This window comes from Entamoeba dispar, genomic scaffold (genome assembly GCF_000209125.1).
Source record: "Entamoeba dispar SAW760 scf_1105229460927 genomic scaffold, whole genome shotgun sequence".
Classification (NCBI taxonomy): Eukaryota; Evosea; order Mastigamoebida; family Endamoebidae; genus Entamoeba; species Entamoeba dispar.
Window position 1 is genome coordinate 2610 of NW_001854437.1, and position 14590 is coordinate 17199.

General features: G+C 23.8%; 7 protein-coding genes across 7 annotated transcripts in view, besides 28 other annotated features; 5 read left to right on the forward strand and 2 right to left on the reverse strand.

Moving 5' to 3' along the window:
• The window catches only part of EDI_307540 (ehrabx6d protein, putative), a gene marked incomplete at both ends in the record, with an annotated part of 833 nt that extends 221 nt beyond the window's left edge, over nucleotides 1-612 (forward strand). The window contains one exon of the mRNA XM_001737874.1: nucleotides 20-612. Coding sequence (XP_001737926.1) covers nucleotides 20-612 — 593 coding nt within the window. The remainder of the gene's footprint in view (nucleotides 1-19) is intronic.
• Nucleotides 613-618: 6 nt separating this feature from the next.
• Nucleotides 619-647: a sequence feature (AT_rich).
• A 49-nt stretch (nucleotides 648-696) lies between these two features.
• Nucleotides 697-734: a sequence feature (AT_rich).
• Nucleotides 735-896: 162 nt separating this feature from the next.
• Nucleotides 897-991: a microsatellite.
• Nucleotides 992-1044: 53 nt separating this feature from the next.
• Nucleotides 1045-1073: a sequence feature (AT_rich).
• Nucleotides 1074-1114: 41 nt separating this feature from the next.
• Nucleotides 1115-1302: a microsatellite.
• Nucleotides 1303-1452: 150 nt separating this feature from the next.
• Nucleotides 1453-1473: a sequence feature (AT_rich).
• An 87-nt stretch (nucleotides 1474-1560) lies between these two features.
• Nucleotides 1561-1601: a microsatellite.
• A 126-nt stretch (nucleotides 1602-1727) lies between these two features.
• Nucleotides 1728-1866: a microsatellite.
• A 133-nt stretch (nucleotides 1867-1999) lies between these two features.
• Nucleotides 2000-2180: a microsatellite.
• A 171-nt stretch (nucleotides 2181-2351) lies between these two features.
• Nucleotides 2352-2396: a microsatellite.
• A 72-nt stretch (nucleotides 2397-2468) lies between these two features.
• Nucleotides 2469-2492: a sequence feature (AT_rich).
• A 148-nt stretch (nucleotides 2493-2640) lies between these two features.
• Nucleotides 2641-2755: a microsatellite.
• A 10-nt stretch (nucleotides 2756-2765) lies between these two features.
• Nucleotides 2766-2794: a repeat region.
• A 107-nt stretch (nucleotides 2795-2901) lies between these two features.
• Nucleotides 2902-3312: a repeat region.
• Nucleotides 3304-4045: a repeat region.
• Nucleotides 4046-4052: 7 nt separating this feature from the next.
• Nucleotides 4053-4189: a microsatellite.
• A 145-nt stretch (nucleotides 4190-4334) lies between these two features.
• Nucleotides 4335-4767: a repeat region.
• Nucleotides 4673-4888: a repeat region.
• Nucleotides 4889-5552: 664 nt separating this feature from the next.
• Nucleotides 5553-5580: a sequence feature (AT_rich).
• A 196-nt stretch (nucleotides 5581-5776) lies between these two features.
• Nucleotides 5777-5953: a microsatellite.
• Nucleotides 5843-5992: a microsatellite.
• EDI_307650 (uncharacterized protein) lies at nucleotides 5991-6554 on the forward strand (the record flags this gene model as incomplete). The annotated part of the gene is made up of 1 exon (XM_001737875.1): nucleotides 5991-6554. The coding sequence occupies one exon, from the start codon at nucleotides 5991-5993 to the stop codon at nucleotides 6552-6554; it is 564 nt and encodes a 187-aa protein (XP_001737927.1).
• Nucleotides 6232-6254: a sequence feature (AT_rich).
• A 65-nt stretch (nucleotides 6555-6619) lies between the features above and the next one.
• Nucleotides 6620-6653: a microsatellite.
• Nucleotides 6654-6659: 6 nt separating this feature from the next.
• On the forward strand, nucleotides 6660-7946 carry EDI_307660 (uncharacterized protein; the record flags this gene model as incomplete). The annotated part of the gene is made up of 1 exon (XM_001737876.1): nucleotides 6660-7946. The coding sequence occupies one exon, from the start codon at nucleotides 6660-6662 to the stop codon at nucleotides 7944-7946; it is 1287 nt and encodes a 428-aa protein (XP_001737928.1).
• Nucleotides 7936-8038: a sequence feature (AT_rich).
• On the reverse strand, nucleotides 8028-9182 carry EDI_307670 (alcohol dehydrogenase, putative; the record flags this gene model as incomplete). Its single annotated transcript, XM_001737877.1, has 1 exon — nucleotides 8028-9182. One exon carries the CDS (start codon nucleotides 9180-9182, stop codon nucleotides 8028-8030), a length of 1155 nt encoding a protein of 384 aa, XP_001737929.1.
• Nucleotides 9183-9770: 588 nt separating this feature from the next.
• Nucleotides 9771-9908: a sequence feature (AT_rich).
• A 7-nt stretch (nucleotides 9909-9915) lies between these two features.
• Nucleotides 9916-10863, forward strand: EDI_307680 (26S proteasome regulatory subunit 7, psd7, putative; the record flags this gene model as incomplete). Its single annotated transcript, XM_001737878.1, has 1 exon — nucleotides 9916-10863. The coding sequence occupies one exon, from the start codon at nucleotides 9916-9918 to the stop codon at nucleotides 10861-10863; it is 948 nt and encodes a 315-aa protein (XP_001737930.1).
• Nucleotides 10864-10923: 60 nt separating this feature from the next.
• Nucleotides 10924-11388, reverse strand: EDI_307690 (mediator of RNA polymerase II transcription subunit, putative; the record flags this gene model as incomplete). The annotated part of the gene is made up of 2 exons (XM_001737879.1): nucleotides 10924-11222; nucleotides 11280-11388. The coding sequence occupies 2 exons, from the start codon at nucleotides 11386-11388 to the stop codon at nucleotides 10924-10926; spliced, it is 408 nt and encodes a 135-aa protein (XP_001737931.1).
• Nucleotides 11389-11502: 114 nt separating this feature from the next.
• EDI_307700 (uncharacterized protein) lies at nucleotides 11503-13140 on the forward strand (the record flags this gene model as incomplete). Its single annotated transcript, XM_001737880.1, has 1 exon — nucleotides 11503-13140. One exon carries the CDS (start codon nucleotides 11503-11505, stop codon nucleotides 13138-13140), a length of 1638 nt encoding a protein of 545 aa, XP_001737932.1.
• Nucleotides 11715-11816: a microsatellite.
• Nucleotides 12521-12698: a microsatellite.
• A 1231-nt stretch (nucleotides 13141-14371) lies between the features above and the next one.
• Nucleotides 14372-14423: a sequence feature (AT_rich).
• Nucleotides 14424-14590: the final 167 nt, after the last annotated feature.

The following is a 14590-nucleotide window of genomic DNA, read 5'->3' on the forward strand; positions in this document are numbered from 1 at the left end:
GTTAATGAACATTTAGAAGCAAGTATTAGTGCAGATGTATTTACCAAGCAAGTCAATGTTGATGGTCAAAACCATAACGTTGCTTTATGGGATACTGCTGGACAAGAAAAATTTAGATCAACAACAAAATCTTATTTGAGAGGGTTACATGGAGTATTATTTTGTTTCGACATAACAAAGAAAGAAACATTTAATTGTATTGATATGTGGATTCAAGAATATGAGCAAGCTCAAACACTAAAAGATTTGGCTGCTCGTTATTTAATTGGTTGTAAAGGTGATTTAGCTTCTAAACGTGAAGTTTCAATAGAAGATGCTGAAAATTATGCCAAATCAAAAAATATGACTTATTTAGAATGTTCAGCAAAAACAGGAGATAATGTTGATAACTTACTAGCTTCTGTTATTCGTTCTTTTAAACAGAAAAATCCTTCTTTAGTTACTCTTGGAATTATGCGTCCTAGTGTTTCAGATTCTTCTGCAACTACTTTATCATCTTCTTCAACAACAACTGCTCCAATTTCAGTTCAACCAAAAGAAGAAGAACCTATAACATTGGCTAAGCCACATTCATCAAATAACGAACCTCAAGAGGCTGGAGGATGTTGTTAATTGAACTATTTTTGTTATATTTTTATTTTTTTAATCATTACAAACATCAAAGAATTTTAGTACTAGTTTTCTTAACTATTCTTCTTATTAAAAATAGTAAAATATTAATTCATTAATTAATAGTGTTCTTAAGAATCATAAAAATTTAATAATACAAGTCTTTTAATACTTCTTTTAATTCTTTAAGACTAGTAAATTCTTATAACTACAATTATTTTATTTAGGAGTATTAACTAATATTTAAATTAATGTTATTCATATATGTACTATATTGTTCATAGTTGTTATTATTCTTTTATTTTATCTCTTTAATATTTAATACTTCATTTTTTAATTTCATTATTAGTTCTATTATATTTTCATTCATTTAATGTTATTTAGGATTTCAATACTATTTGATATAGACAATTATCACACTCAAACAATGATTACTTTATAATTCATAATTTATTATTTAATAAGATATTAGAATAGTATTACCATTTATTTCTAATTTTTTAATTCATTATTTTATTTATTAGTCATTATGTATTCTTATTTTTACATTTACTATCATTATTTTTGTTTCATTTGTATCTCTTAAAACTTGCAAATTATCTAGTTTATTATTTCTATTATAATTATAATCTATTTTGTATTAAGTAAAGTTATTGTTTATCTTATTCTTAATATTGTAAATCTCATTTTATTTTCTTCTTTTAAAATATTTCTTTCATATTAATTATTTAAAGAATATTCTACAATTTTATTCTTTCATTTTCATTCATCTCATTCATTATTTATGACTTGTTATTCATTAGAAATTCTTGTTGATAAATAACAGTTTGTTTAGTTACTTAGTTTATATATTTTAATTAATTTCTTTTGATTATCAATTCTTTAAACTCTTTGTTTTCTTTATTTCATCCTTTATTCTTTAGTATCTTTATAATTTTTTTTTCATCATTATATTTTTTTGTTTATTTTCATTTTTCATTTTATGTTTATTTGTTTAAATTCATATTTGGTTATTGTTTTTCAAATGACTTTATCATATTCTTTGTACTTATTTCATTACTCGGTTTAATTTATTCTCAACAACTATTTTATCTTCTTGTATAAACATAACTATTATCTTAATTTCTTTACTATTAATTTTTATCACTTTTTTTTTATTCGTGTATTGTTATTCATTACTTCATTATATTTATTTAACTGTGTTATTTATGTCTTAAATTATTTCAATAAATTTATTCAACTTCATATTGTATTTATCAAATTCATAATTAACAAAATAGAAATAATAAAAGTTAAAAGAAAGAATATTAAAGAATAAATTCAAAATATGCATTTAAGATATGATGATATTTGTATTCAATAAATATTTTAACATCAATCCATTCATTGCAAATAACACTAAAAATGAAAAACAATGAAGTAATAAGAATTATATGAATAAATAATAATAAAATATAGACATAAATTGAATAAATGATAACTATAATAAATAATAAACTATGAGAAAATGAATAAAAGAAATAATAGAAGAAATGATAAAAGATGAATATAAATTAAAAATAAAATAAGAAGAAATTAAATAACGAATAGATGACTGTTGGTATATTAATTGATAACAATCTTGATCATTCATAAAAAACAATTTCTTATTTTATTAACTGATGTTAGTTTAAGAATTAGTGTCAGTGTTGAACATATATTGAAACATTCATCTCTAAGTGATTTAACTTCTATTAGTACTGTATTTTAATATTTATTTCTATCTTCATATTTATTCTATGTTTTTAAATATAGTTCTTCTTCTTCTACTATACACCATATTACGTATTTAAATATTTTCCATCATCAAATATATCATCATATTTATTATATTAATATAAAATGTTTCAATATCAAGAAATAATTTTCTTGAAAATCATCTAAAGGAATTGGATCAAAATGAAATCGTTCCATATTTCCTTGAAATCTTTTAACACATATTTCTAAATTAATAAAACAATTAACATCATTAAAATACATTAACGCTATCACTATTTCATTATATCCTATTCTCATTCATTCTTTGTTATTTATTATTGTATTTTCAATTCTTATTTTATTTGAACTTAAAATATTTTTAAGATTAAATTTTGCTTCTTTTTATTCTTTAAATTTTCATTCGAAGGTGGCACGTCAGAAACACCACGTACCAGTACGAGTATTAAAATGAAACCAAGGTTTGATTCATAAGTATCACCTAGTCATGGTATTCTCTTTAGTAAGATAATTTACATTTAATATTTCAATTATTGATATTGTTTATCAAGGAATGGCATTATTTATTTAGATATAAGATTTAGTATTTATTACAATGGTTGCATTATTTCTTTATTAATATGGAAGCACATATTAACGAAAGTTTAAAGTTGGATATGAGTTATTATCAACAATTAAAATTTGTTAAGTCATTGTCAAGTTTAGAGGAGATGAGACATAGTCATATGCTATTGATATATTCTTCTTAAATAACATTGTCAATAATACAGCTTTTAATACTCATTAATTTTAAACTTATTCAGATAACAATTTAAATAAAGAGCCATTAACTTGAGCATCTTTGAAAGAAGTTTAATTTGTTAGAAATAAAGAATATTAAAGAAGTTAGTTTATTCATTTCTCAATATGATGAAATACTAATTGTTAGTTAAATTATAATTAAATTTTGTTTTTCTTATTATTTATTATTTATTAAAATAACACCCCCATTGGGTGTGATTTTTCAAATAAAATAAAACAAGAATGAAATATGAACATTTTTATATTCATCATTTCATTTATTGATAGATGAAATGTTCATATTTATTTATTGATTTTATTTTATATTCTTTTTTATTTTTATATTTCAAATAAATAATAATGAATAAAAATCATTTCATTTCAATTACAATGATTCGTTGTGGTGTGAAAGAATATGGATATTGTTTTCCACAAAGTGCATTTGATATTCCTTTATATTCAAAAGATTCTTGATAACACCACGATTTTGTTTTATTATTTTCTTTAAAAAGAAGAATATCACATCCATATATTTCATATTCATCATTTCCAAACTGAAACAAAAAATCACTTGATTGATTAAATAAATAAAATGCATATTGTGGTTGTTTGATATCAAATTTCATCATTCCTTGTATTCTTCCTTTTGTTTCTAAAGAAAATAAAAATGATTTTGGATCATTTATATCTTTATTTACTTTATCAATTTTCTCATTAATATATCCTCCAAATTTATTTCCATTTTCATCTTCAATAATAATTATTATATGTTCTTTATTTATTATTCTTTCTCCAAATACTGATGTATTAACATCCCAATCGTCAATCTCTGAATCAAATAGTATATTAGATATTCTTCTTTCAGTCCATTCTTCTAGTTGTTTCATTTCTTTTGTTTTATCAAGTAGTATTTTACTTATTAATGTTGATGTTGTTTTCATTGTTGTTGCTTATTTTTAAGTTTCTTCCATTTTCTTTTGTTTTTAATAACGTTTTTATTTTATTGTTATATATTACAAATATTATTATTGTTATTTGTTATTTTATTAAATCTCATAATATCTATTTTCTGTTGAAAAATACTGACTCAGCCATAACTTAGAAATTAAGCTACAATGTATAGTCATCTTCGATGTACTGTTTATTGATTGAGTATTTATAAAATAACGTTTAATTGAATTTCAAACAGTAAATAAATCAATTACGAATTATTTACGATTATGTTTTCACCACGTTGAGAAGCGAGTGATTCAGTTTATTCAACATACCTTATTTCTATTGAAATAAAGTTTTTTCAATCATACTTGAATTAACAGTTCTTCATTTAAGTTGCTATCTGATTTTTATTTTGAATTAAATGAGTATTAAAACTCTTCATCATTTATATTGTCATTATAAGATAAATATCCACAATACTATGACTATGGACCATCTCCTTTATTATCAACATCACTTGAAGAATCCCTTTTTCTTAATAACACGCCACGTACTCAGTCCAAAACTATCCTTAATAAATACAGTGCGTCCTAATAAATAACAACACTACCACCATAATAAATAATACTCCTTAACAAACAATGTTTCGATAATATCAGTCATAATAAATGGCAATAAATAATAACCAATTACTCTTGACTGGTGTTTTATCTCACCAAAAGCACGTCATGACCAGACAATAACTTATGACTCGAAGCTTAGATATACTATGGTTCCATGTGGTTCTCTGACGTACTATATTCGAGTCGTATTATGGAGATATATTTTTATGTAAAGAACTGACAATATCAATGAATAATATCATAATCTTGTTTTATGTTATTTTAATTATTTATCAAAAAGAGGATTTTGTTTTTATAAACAAATCATTTTAAATATTTTGTTCATAAAATTATTGTCATATTTTTACAAGTGTTAAAGCCAATTAGTTCTATATCAATTAAGGAAATAATGTTTTCTTTAATATAGTATTGTTCAAATATTTATTTGAGATAATGAGATATTTTAAAAGTAGTAACAAAAACATTGGTTATTGTGTTAGTTCTAATTCTTGTTCAATTAAAAATATCACTTTAATCAAAAATGAAAAACTGATATAAGTAATTGACATAACAATATGCAATGTATGAAATATTAACATAAAATAGGTTGGTATAAATAATTTAGAAAATGGGTGTGTTGTTATAAAGTTATGAGTAAGATTTTAGTTAATGAAAGTTTATTCACTTGTTTATTTTGAGAAATGGAGATGGTAATTATTAAATAGATAATTCTATTGAAGGAGATAATAATAGGGTGTGAGGATATACATTTCAAATATGGAGAGTGGGAAATAGGGATATGGGAATGGAAAGATATAAATTCAACAAGAAGTTCAAAAGAAAACAATAGAAGTGTTTCTGATTTAGTCCATATATATTAAATAAATTATAAAATATAGTTTGGATTTTATAGAATAAAAACATACAGAACAAAAATAGTGTTAATGCCATACCCAAATCAAATCAGCAATACACAGTATTAAACAGTTAAGACTAATATTATGTTATCGTTAGAAATAAGTATGAACAGAAAAGAAAGAGAAGAAATGATAAAACAGAGAAAAAACACAAGAACAAAAATTTGGAACAATGATAAAATGAATGTAATAAGAAGAAAGATAAAATTAAGGATAAAGAGTACTAATACAAAAAGATTATAGAAATAAGAAAATAATAGAAAGAAAAGAAATAAAGAAACAACATTTAAAACATAAAAATGAAGAAAAATAGAAAAAGAAATATCTGAAGAAAAAAAAAGAGGAAAACATAAAGTGGAACAAGACAAGAATAACTTTAAAATCATATATAATGTCCATTATAACAAGGAACAGATATGCAGATAAAAGAAATTATCAGTCAAAAGTTAGAGCATTTTGTATTGCACTAATAAATAGACATTGTGATGTTGAAGTGAAACAACGAAGAAATGTTAAATGTATCACATTACCATTTTTTCAAATTAAAAGACTTCACTTTAATAATAAGGAAGATTATGTTATCGATTTACAAGAAATAATTAAACAAAGAGTATATGGATTAGAAGAGACAGATATTAAAAATAATATAAATATACAAAGAGTGATGTATCGAAAGAAGAAGAATGGATATAGAGAATCAATTAATATTGTTAATGATCTTTTAAGTGAATTTGGGTATTTTGTTTACTCAACACAAACACCAGGAAGATATCATAGTGTTAAAATGGATATTGTTAAATCAATAACAGTTAATGGAATAATTTACGATAAAAAAGCGATAGAACGAATTGGAGAAGAAATATGTAAAGAGATAGAAGAGAAAATAGGGAGAGAAAAGGTTATTTTAGTAAAACAAAACGATAACAAGCTTTCTAAACTATTAAAAGAAAGATAAAGTACTCTAAATTTTAATTGAGAAAATTAAAATCAATTTTATAAAAATCAAAAACTAAAAGTTTTAAGAAAAAAAAAAAGAAAAAACAATAAAAAAAAACAACAAATGGGAAATACAATATCTACTAATGAATCACATCATCAAAATAATGAAGAAAAAGAATTTCTTGATTATTGTAAAGAGTCAGAGAGAATGATTAGACTTAACCCACCATTTAAATTAGTTAGAACAACACCAGAAAAAGCTATAGAATTTGTAAAACAACATGCACCAGAATATACACCTGAAGTTTTAGAATATCCTAATCCATTACCAGAAGAATTTAAAGCAATTAAACATGAACAAGAATTACCAATAGAATTAAGAGAAAGAATTATTGGATTAATTATTGGACAAGCAGTTGGAGATGCAGTTGGATTATCTACAGAATTTATTAATAAAGAAAGTGCAAAATATTTTTATAAAGGAGAGCATATAAATTATAAACATTATATTATTGATCAACATCGATCAAAATGGATGAATGAAGAATTTAAGTGTGGAGATTGGACAGATGATACAGATCAATGTATTTTAATAATAGATAGTCTTGTTCATAATAATGGAGAAGTTGATGTAATAGACTTTGCAAAAAGATGTTATTATTGGATTCATTTTGGATTTACAGAATTAGGAGATTTAGGAGGACTTGGAATTGGAAAGAATTTTGGAAAAATAGTAAGAAGTAAAGGATGGATTAATGATCCAATTGGACAAAGTGAAAAAATTTGGAGAGAAGGAGGATGTAAAGCAGCACCAAATGGAAGTGTGATGAGAACATCAGTTCTAGCAATACCATATTTCTGGGATGAAGAAAAAGTTAAAGAAAATTCAAAGAAAATAGGAAGTACTACACATGCAGATCCTAGATGTCAAGCATCTGTTAATGTAATTGTACTTATATTAGCAAAATTATTACAAGGAAGAGAAGATATTGAAGAAATAATTAAAGAATCAATTTATGATAGTGAAAAAATGTTAAATGAAGAATATAAAAAAGAATTTATAGAATACACAAATGCTAAAACACTTGAAGAAATAAAATTAAATGAATCTATAGGATATACATTTAAACCTGTAGGATGTGCTATATTATCATTAAGAGAAGCATTTAAAATGAAAGAAAAAGGAATAGATAAAACAATAATATTTGAAAAATTAATTGAAAGAATTGCATATGAAGGAGGAGATGCAGATACAAATGGAGCAGTAGTTGGAGCAGTTCTTGGAACATATTTAAAAGGAATTTGTATGCCTAATGATTGGTTAGATTTAGATAATAAAAAATGGTTAGAAGAACGATTAAATCGTTTATTACATCTTTATCAATTAGAACCTTTTCATTTTAAATAATTTTTTTATTTCATTTCTTTTTTTTTTTATCTTTAAAAAAATATTAAAAAAGTCTTAAAAAATTTAATTAATTTAATTAATTTAATAAATATCATTAAGAATTTGAAGACATCCTTTATAATCAATGTCTTTATGTGCACCAACTGGATTATATTCAAATTTTCTTGCAATATTTTCAAATTCTTCTTTTCCTTTACCCCATTCTGATAATTTTGTTTTCATTCCAATTGATTTAAACCATTTCTCTATTGCTTCTATTGTTGCTTCTGCTGTACTATTCTTAATTCCAAAAACTTGTTCTCCCATTTGAATTATTTTTTTTCTATTTTTCTCTTTATTAAATCTCATTACACCTAATGTTGTAATTGCTAATGTTTCTCCATGTGCAAGTCCATAATAATTAGTTATTTCATGTCCTATTGCATGTGCTCCTCCACAAAGTTGTACTCCACATAAAAGTGATGTATTTAATGCTACTGTGGCAGCATAACAGAATGTAATTCGTGCTTGATAATCTTGATGATTTTCTATTGTTTTATGCGATACTGCAATGATTGTTCTCATTACACCTTCTGCTTCTGCTTCTACAACTGGATTTAAATGATAATTTCCAATATATTGTTCAATACAATGAACAAATGAATCAACAAGTCCATTTCTAATTTGATTATCTGGAAGAGACATAGTAAAACATGGATCAACAATAGACCATGTTGGAAAAATTGATTCATCATTAAATGATAATTTTTGTTTGTCTGAATGTCTTGAAATAACTCCCCAACAATTCATTTCTGATCCTGTAGCTGGAATTGTTAAAATTACTCCTATTTTAGCTTTAGCTGGATTTACTTTAAATTCTCTTTTTTTAATACAAATATCATATGGATCATTTGAATATGTATGTTCCATTCCAAGTGCTATATATTTTGTTGCATCAATAATTGATCCTCCTCCAACTGCAACAAAGAAGTTAATTTGATTTTCTTTAGCAATTTTAATAGCCTTAATACATGTTTCATGTGATGGATTTGGTTCTATTCCTCCAAACTCTATTATTGGTTTAATATGTTTCATGACTTCTTCATAAACTCCATTCTTCTTAATAGATCCTCCTCCATATGTCATCATGATTCTTGCATCCTCAGGAATTAAATGTTGTTTCTCAATCTCATCTAATGACCCTTTTCCATAAATTAATCTAACTGGATTATAATATGTGAAATTAAGCATTGTCATTGTTTCTTCAACTCAATGAATATACACTTTTCTCTGTTGTTTAAATAGTCCTTTCATTCTGTAATCTTGTGTATAAAAACATTAACAACTCAACTATTTTGATAATAATTCGCTTTATTGTATCAAAACTTCATCAATCAACGAATACTATAAACTTCATGAATTTTCATTACATATTAATGACACACTTTGTGCAGAAATAGAAACCATAGAACAGAAAGAATACCATAAATCAAATTACTTCGTTTGTTGATTGTATCAAAAAAGTAGAAAGACAAATATTACATAACAATAAATAAAACTTTAAAACTCATAATGTATCGACATTTCTTTCTGAACATTCAGAAAAAACTAGCATTTTGTGATATGGAGATTGTTCAGCATAAATGAAAATTAGTTATACATTAACTCTTAAAACATAAAAACAACACCATAAAACTCTTCTCAAACTAGAGGTGTAAATAACTATACAAATAAAGAAATAAAACAACAAGAGTATGAAAGAAGAATAAGAAGAAACATAAAACATTTCATTCAAATAATTTTTTGTTTTATCACAACATTTTAACTATTCAAACAATCAATAACAAAATTATTTATAATGAAAATTGTTTTTTATACAATAAAAGATATTTAAATAATGAGATAAAATTATTTTTGTTATATACAACAAATAATAAAAAAAGAAAAATAAAAACTTCAAAAAAAAACTGTAAAATAAAAAAAGAGGAGTATGACAGAACCACTTCAAAGCAGTTATATCAAAAAAGTTATTGTACATCCATTAGTGTTATTGAGTATTTCTGATCATCAAACAAGAGCTAATAAAGAAGGGAAACGTGTTGTTGGAGTATTATTAGGATTTATAAGAAAAGGAGTTGTTGATGTAATGAATTCATTTGCTGTACCATTTGATGAAGATGAAAAAGATAATATTTGGTATTTAGATCATCAATATTTAGAAACAGTGTATCGTATGACACAAAGAGTAACAGCAAAAGAAGTATTAGTTGGATGGTATTCTACTTCTTCATCAATAAAACCATGTGACATTCAGATACATTCAGTGATTAATAAATATACTGCACATCCTATTTATCTTACAGTGGATGTATCAGCTACTATATCTCATGATCTTCCAGTTCATTCATATGTTTCAGCAGAATCAATTGATTCATCAGAAAATATTCTTCTTCAACCAGAACTTTCATTAAGATTTATTCATGTTCCAACAGATGTTGGATCTGATGAATCAGAAGTTGGTGTAGAACGTTTATTAAGAGACCTTCAAAAACCTACTGGAACTGTTTTAAAACATGAAGTTGAATTAAAAATGGATTCATTAAGAGCATTAGATGATAAAATTAAATTAATGAGAAATTATTTAGAATTAGTTGAATCAGGAAAAATTCCAGTTAATCAAAAGATTATTCAAAATATCCAAGACATTTTTAATTTATCACCAAATATTGAAAAATATACACAACAATTTGCAGTTAATATAAATGATGTAATGGTAACTATTTATCTCTCACAATTAGTTAAATCAGTTCTTGCTGTTCATGATTTAATCAGAAATAAGAATGATTATGAATTTAAATTAAAACAACTTCATGATAATAATAATAAAGAATCAACTAAAGATGATACTCAACAACAGCAACCAGTTGTTCAAAAATAATTAATTCAATTCTTTTCTTTTTTATTTAAATTTCGTTTTTATTTCAAAGTTATTTTTGTGTTAATTTGGGCTTGTATCCATTGGTTTAGATGTAGTATTAATTTCATCCACTTTAGGAACAACTGGTGTTCTATTAACTTTATAATATGTAAAATGAGCTTCATGTTGGTCAATAATATTTTTCATTATTTCTGGATTCTCACATGCTTGACGAAAATCAGGATTTTGTAATTGTTCTAAATAATAAAGACAAGCAGGATATTGAATAAATTTAATATAATTTGGTTGTTTCCAATACTGAAGATATTTAAGAAAATGAATCATATCAGGTTTTCTTAAATACTTATGATAAGCCAAATCTTATTTATCATCAGTTTTTTATATTAATGCTTTGTTAATTATAAAATATTACAAACATTGAATGTAATGTGGATTTGCAAGTGATTGTAGAAAGTCAAGCTCATATTCAAATCGTTTCTTTTCTCCTAATTCATTAGTACTTCTCATATCAATTGAATTGCTCATTTGGTTGTGTTATTTGTTTTTTTTGTGTTTTTCTTTTTTAAGATGAATTCTATAAATAGAATACTGGAATAACAAAGAATCTTAGAAATAAGAGAAGTTCATACAAATCTCAGGATGGAGGAAAAGTCAACAAACGAGAGAAGTGAAACACAACCACCTCAAATGGAAGAACTACAGAAAAAAGTCGAAGAGCTTCAAAAAGAATTGAAATCTGTGAATGAAGAAAATGATTTATTGAGGGAAGAAGTCCAAAATTGTTATAATGCTGAAGACAAAAGTTTTGAACTTGAAAATTATCAGAAACAGGTTGAAGAACTCACAACATTAAATGAAAAAACAGCTAAAGAAAAAGAAGAAATTGAACAAAAGTTAAAGGAATTAAAAGAAGAGAAAAATAATGGAATTGAAAATGAAGAGAAGATTAAAGATGAACTTATGAGTATAAAGAAAGAAAGAGATGATAAAAACTATGAATTGTCCATTGCCAAAGAAAATTATGAGAAATTGAAAAATGAAAAAGAAAGAATGAATACTAAAATAGGAGAGTTAAACAAAAATATTGAATCATTAAACACAATAATCAATGAAAAGGATAGTGTTATTAAAAGATTAAATGTAACTGTTTCTGAAAAGGAGACTTTGATAGGAACAAATATTAAAGGACTTGAAAAATCAGAAGAAGAGCTTAATAAAATTCTTTCACAGAGTTTTGTTATAGTTACTGAAATTCAAAACGAAAAAACTAATAGAGAACAATTACTTGATGGGTTACTTAGAGAAATGATGAGAACAGAGTTAGAGACAAAATTACACCAAGCAAATTATGAAAAGAAAATGAAAGAAGTTATGGTATTAAATCAAGAGATTAATCAAATGAAAGTTTTAATTGTTAACTCTATTCAAAAAGCTAAAGAAGAAATAAAGAAAAAAGATAACGAAATTAAAAGTCTTCGTGAAGAATTAGAAAATGAAAAAAAGAATAATCAAAACAATAAAACAAATGAAGAACAAATTAAGGAATTGAATGAAATTAAAGAAATAAATCAGAAAGTCATTACACAAAATGAAGAATTGAAAAAGATTCTTGAAGAGTTCAAATTAAAAGAAGGAGCTTTACAACAGGAAATTAAAGAAAATAAAGAAAAAAATCAAAAATTACAAGATGAAAAAGAAGAATTTAGAAAAGTCAATGAAGAAATGAAAATAACTACTCAAGAATTACAACAACAATTAAATCAAATTAAAACAACAAATGAAGAAGAACAAAAAAAGAGACAGGAAGAAATAGATAATTTACAACAAAAAATAAATGTTCTTTCATATGAAAATACTCAACTCAATTCACAAATAAAAATTAATCAACAACAAAAAGGAAGTATCCCTTCATTGGATTCTTCAATAAATATTTTTGAGATAAAAGCAAGGATAGAAGATCTTGACAATAATGTAGTTAATCTAAGTAAGTTACTAAATGAGGAAAAGATAAAAAATAAAGCACTTCAAGAAGAATTAACTTCTAAAATCAAACGATTAAATGAAATTGAAAAGAATTTATTGAATACTGAAACACGTAAGTTGTTATTTAATTATGTTGCACTTGGAGTTAAGTTAATGAATGCATCTAATTCTAATAAAAATACAAATTTAACAGATTTTTATGTTGATATGGAAGCAGAAGGTGTTCCAATTTGTGAATGGCCTATGTGGATTAATTCACAGATTGAACATACAGAAACACGACCTCTTCATTAATAGCATAATTTTAACTGATTGATATTTTCATATTTTAAAATAACTTCAATACATCATTTCATGAAAAAAAAACAACTATCCATTCACACGTTAACCAATTGAATTGTGTTTCTTTCTTTTAACTAAACTACTTGTTTCCTTTTTGTTTGTTTAATTATGGAAATAAGAGAATAAATAATGATAAATACTTATTAGAATTTGTTCTTGAATTTATCTTATTTAAATCTTTGATTCCATCATTAAATAATACATATGATGATAACAAAAAGACTTTTTATACATTGTCTCTTTCATATGTTTAAAAGTAGTTGAGAAGTAATAAATATTCTCATAACTTAATATGGTTCTTTGTTAATTTACTAATCTACTTTTGTCCAATTCTCTTTATACAAATTTGTTCATCACCTGATTTAATAAAGAAACGAAAATCAAACAAACTGTGATTGAATCTTTGTCCTGAACATTAAAAAAATACAAAAAGAAATAAGCAAAAAAAAGGAACATAGTGGAAAGAATTGATGTTAATAAAAAGTATAAACAACAATAAAAATAGTTAATGTATAAAGAGTAGAAATCAAATTATCCTGATTAATAAACAAGAGTAAATATGGTAATAAAGAGTATTGTATTACTTTCTCAAATAGTAAAATGATACAGATAATTCTTTGAATTGAATAAGTATAACCATATAATGAAAACAGAAATATACTCAAAGAATAAAATAAAACAAAACAAGTAGAGAAAAATAGATTAATTCTAATACCATTTGTTATCACTGTAAAATATCATTATAAACATAAATTTTTGAGTAGAATGAAAAGACTATTATCTTTCATCTATTTATAGTACTAACCAATTACAAAATAAGAATTAGACAATTTGATAATGAGTGGTTTAAAGAAAAATAAAATTAACGTATCAAATTTAAAAAAAAAGAAACAACAAAGATATAAATTCTCACATATTTATTTGGATAATCTTTTTACATGAATATTAAATAAAAGAATGAGTAATATTCAAAAGACATGAATAAAACAAATCAAATGAACAAAAGAAAAAAGTGTATCCTAGTTTTATCTGAAATACAGAAAAATGTACATTTTAGTATTAAACTTTGATTGTATAAAATCAGAAAGAGTTGTAAAGATTTTGTGAATTTCTAAAAAAAAATGAGATTTTATGTTTCTTTAGTTTATTTTATTTCATGAGCTTTATTTTCATAGGTTTACTCTTTTATTAATAAATTATTCTATTTTGTAAACAAATAGAAAATAATTAATAATGTGATATTCTCAGTAGCGTTAGAATATAAAATACATTGTTGTCAGACTTATTTTCAATAATTATTTTCATAATTTATCATTTGAGTTAATACTAACTTATAATTTTATCTACTAGTCTATATCTTAATAAGTTTTTTAATATAAAATAACCAGAAGAAATAATGATT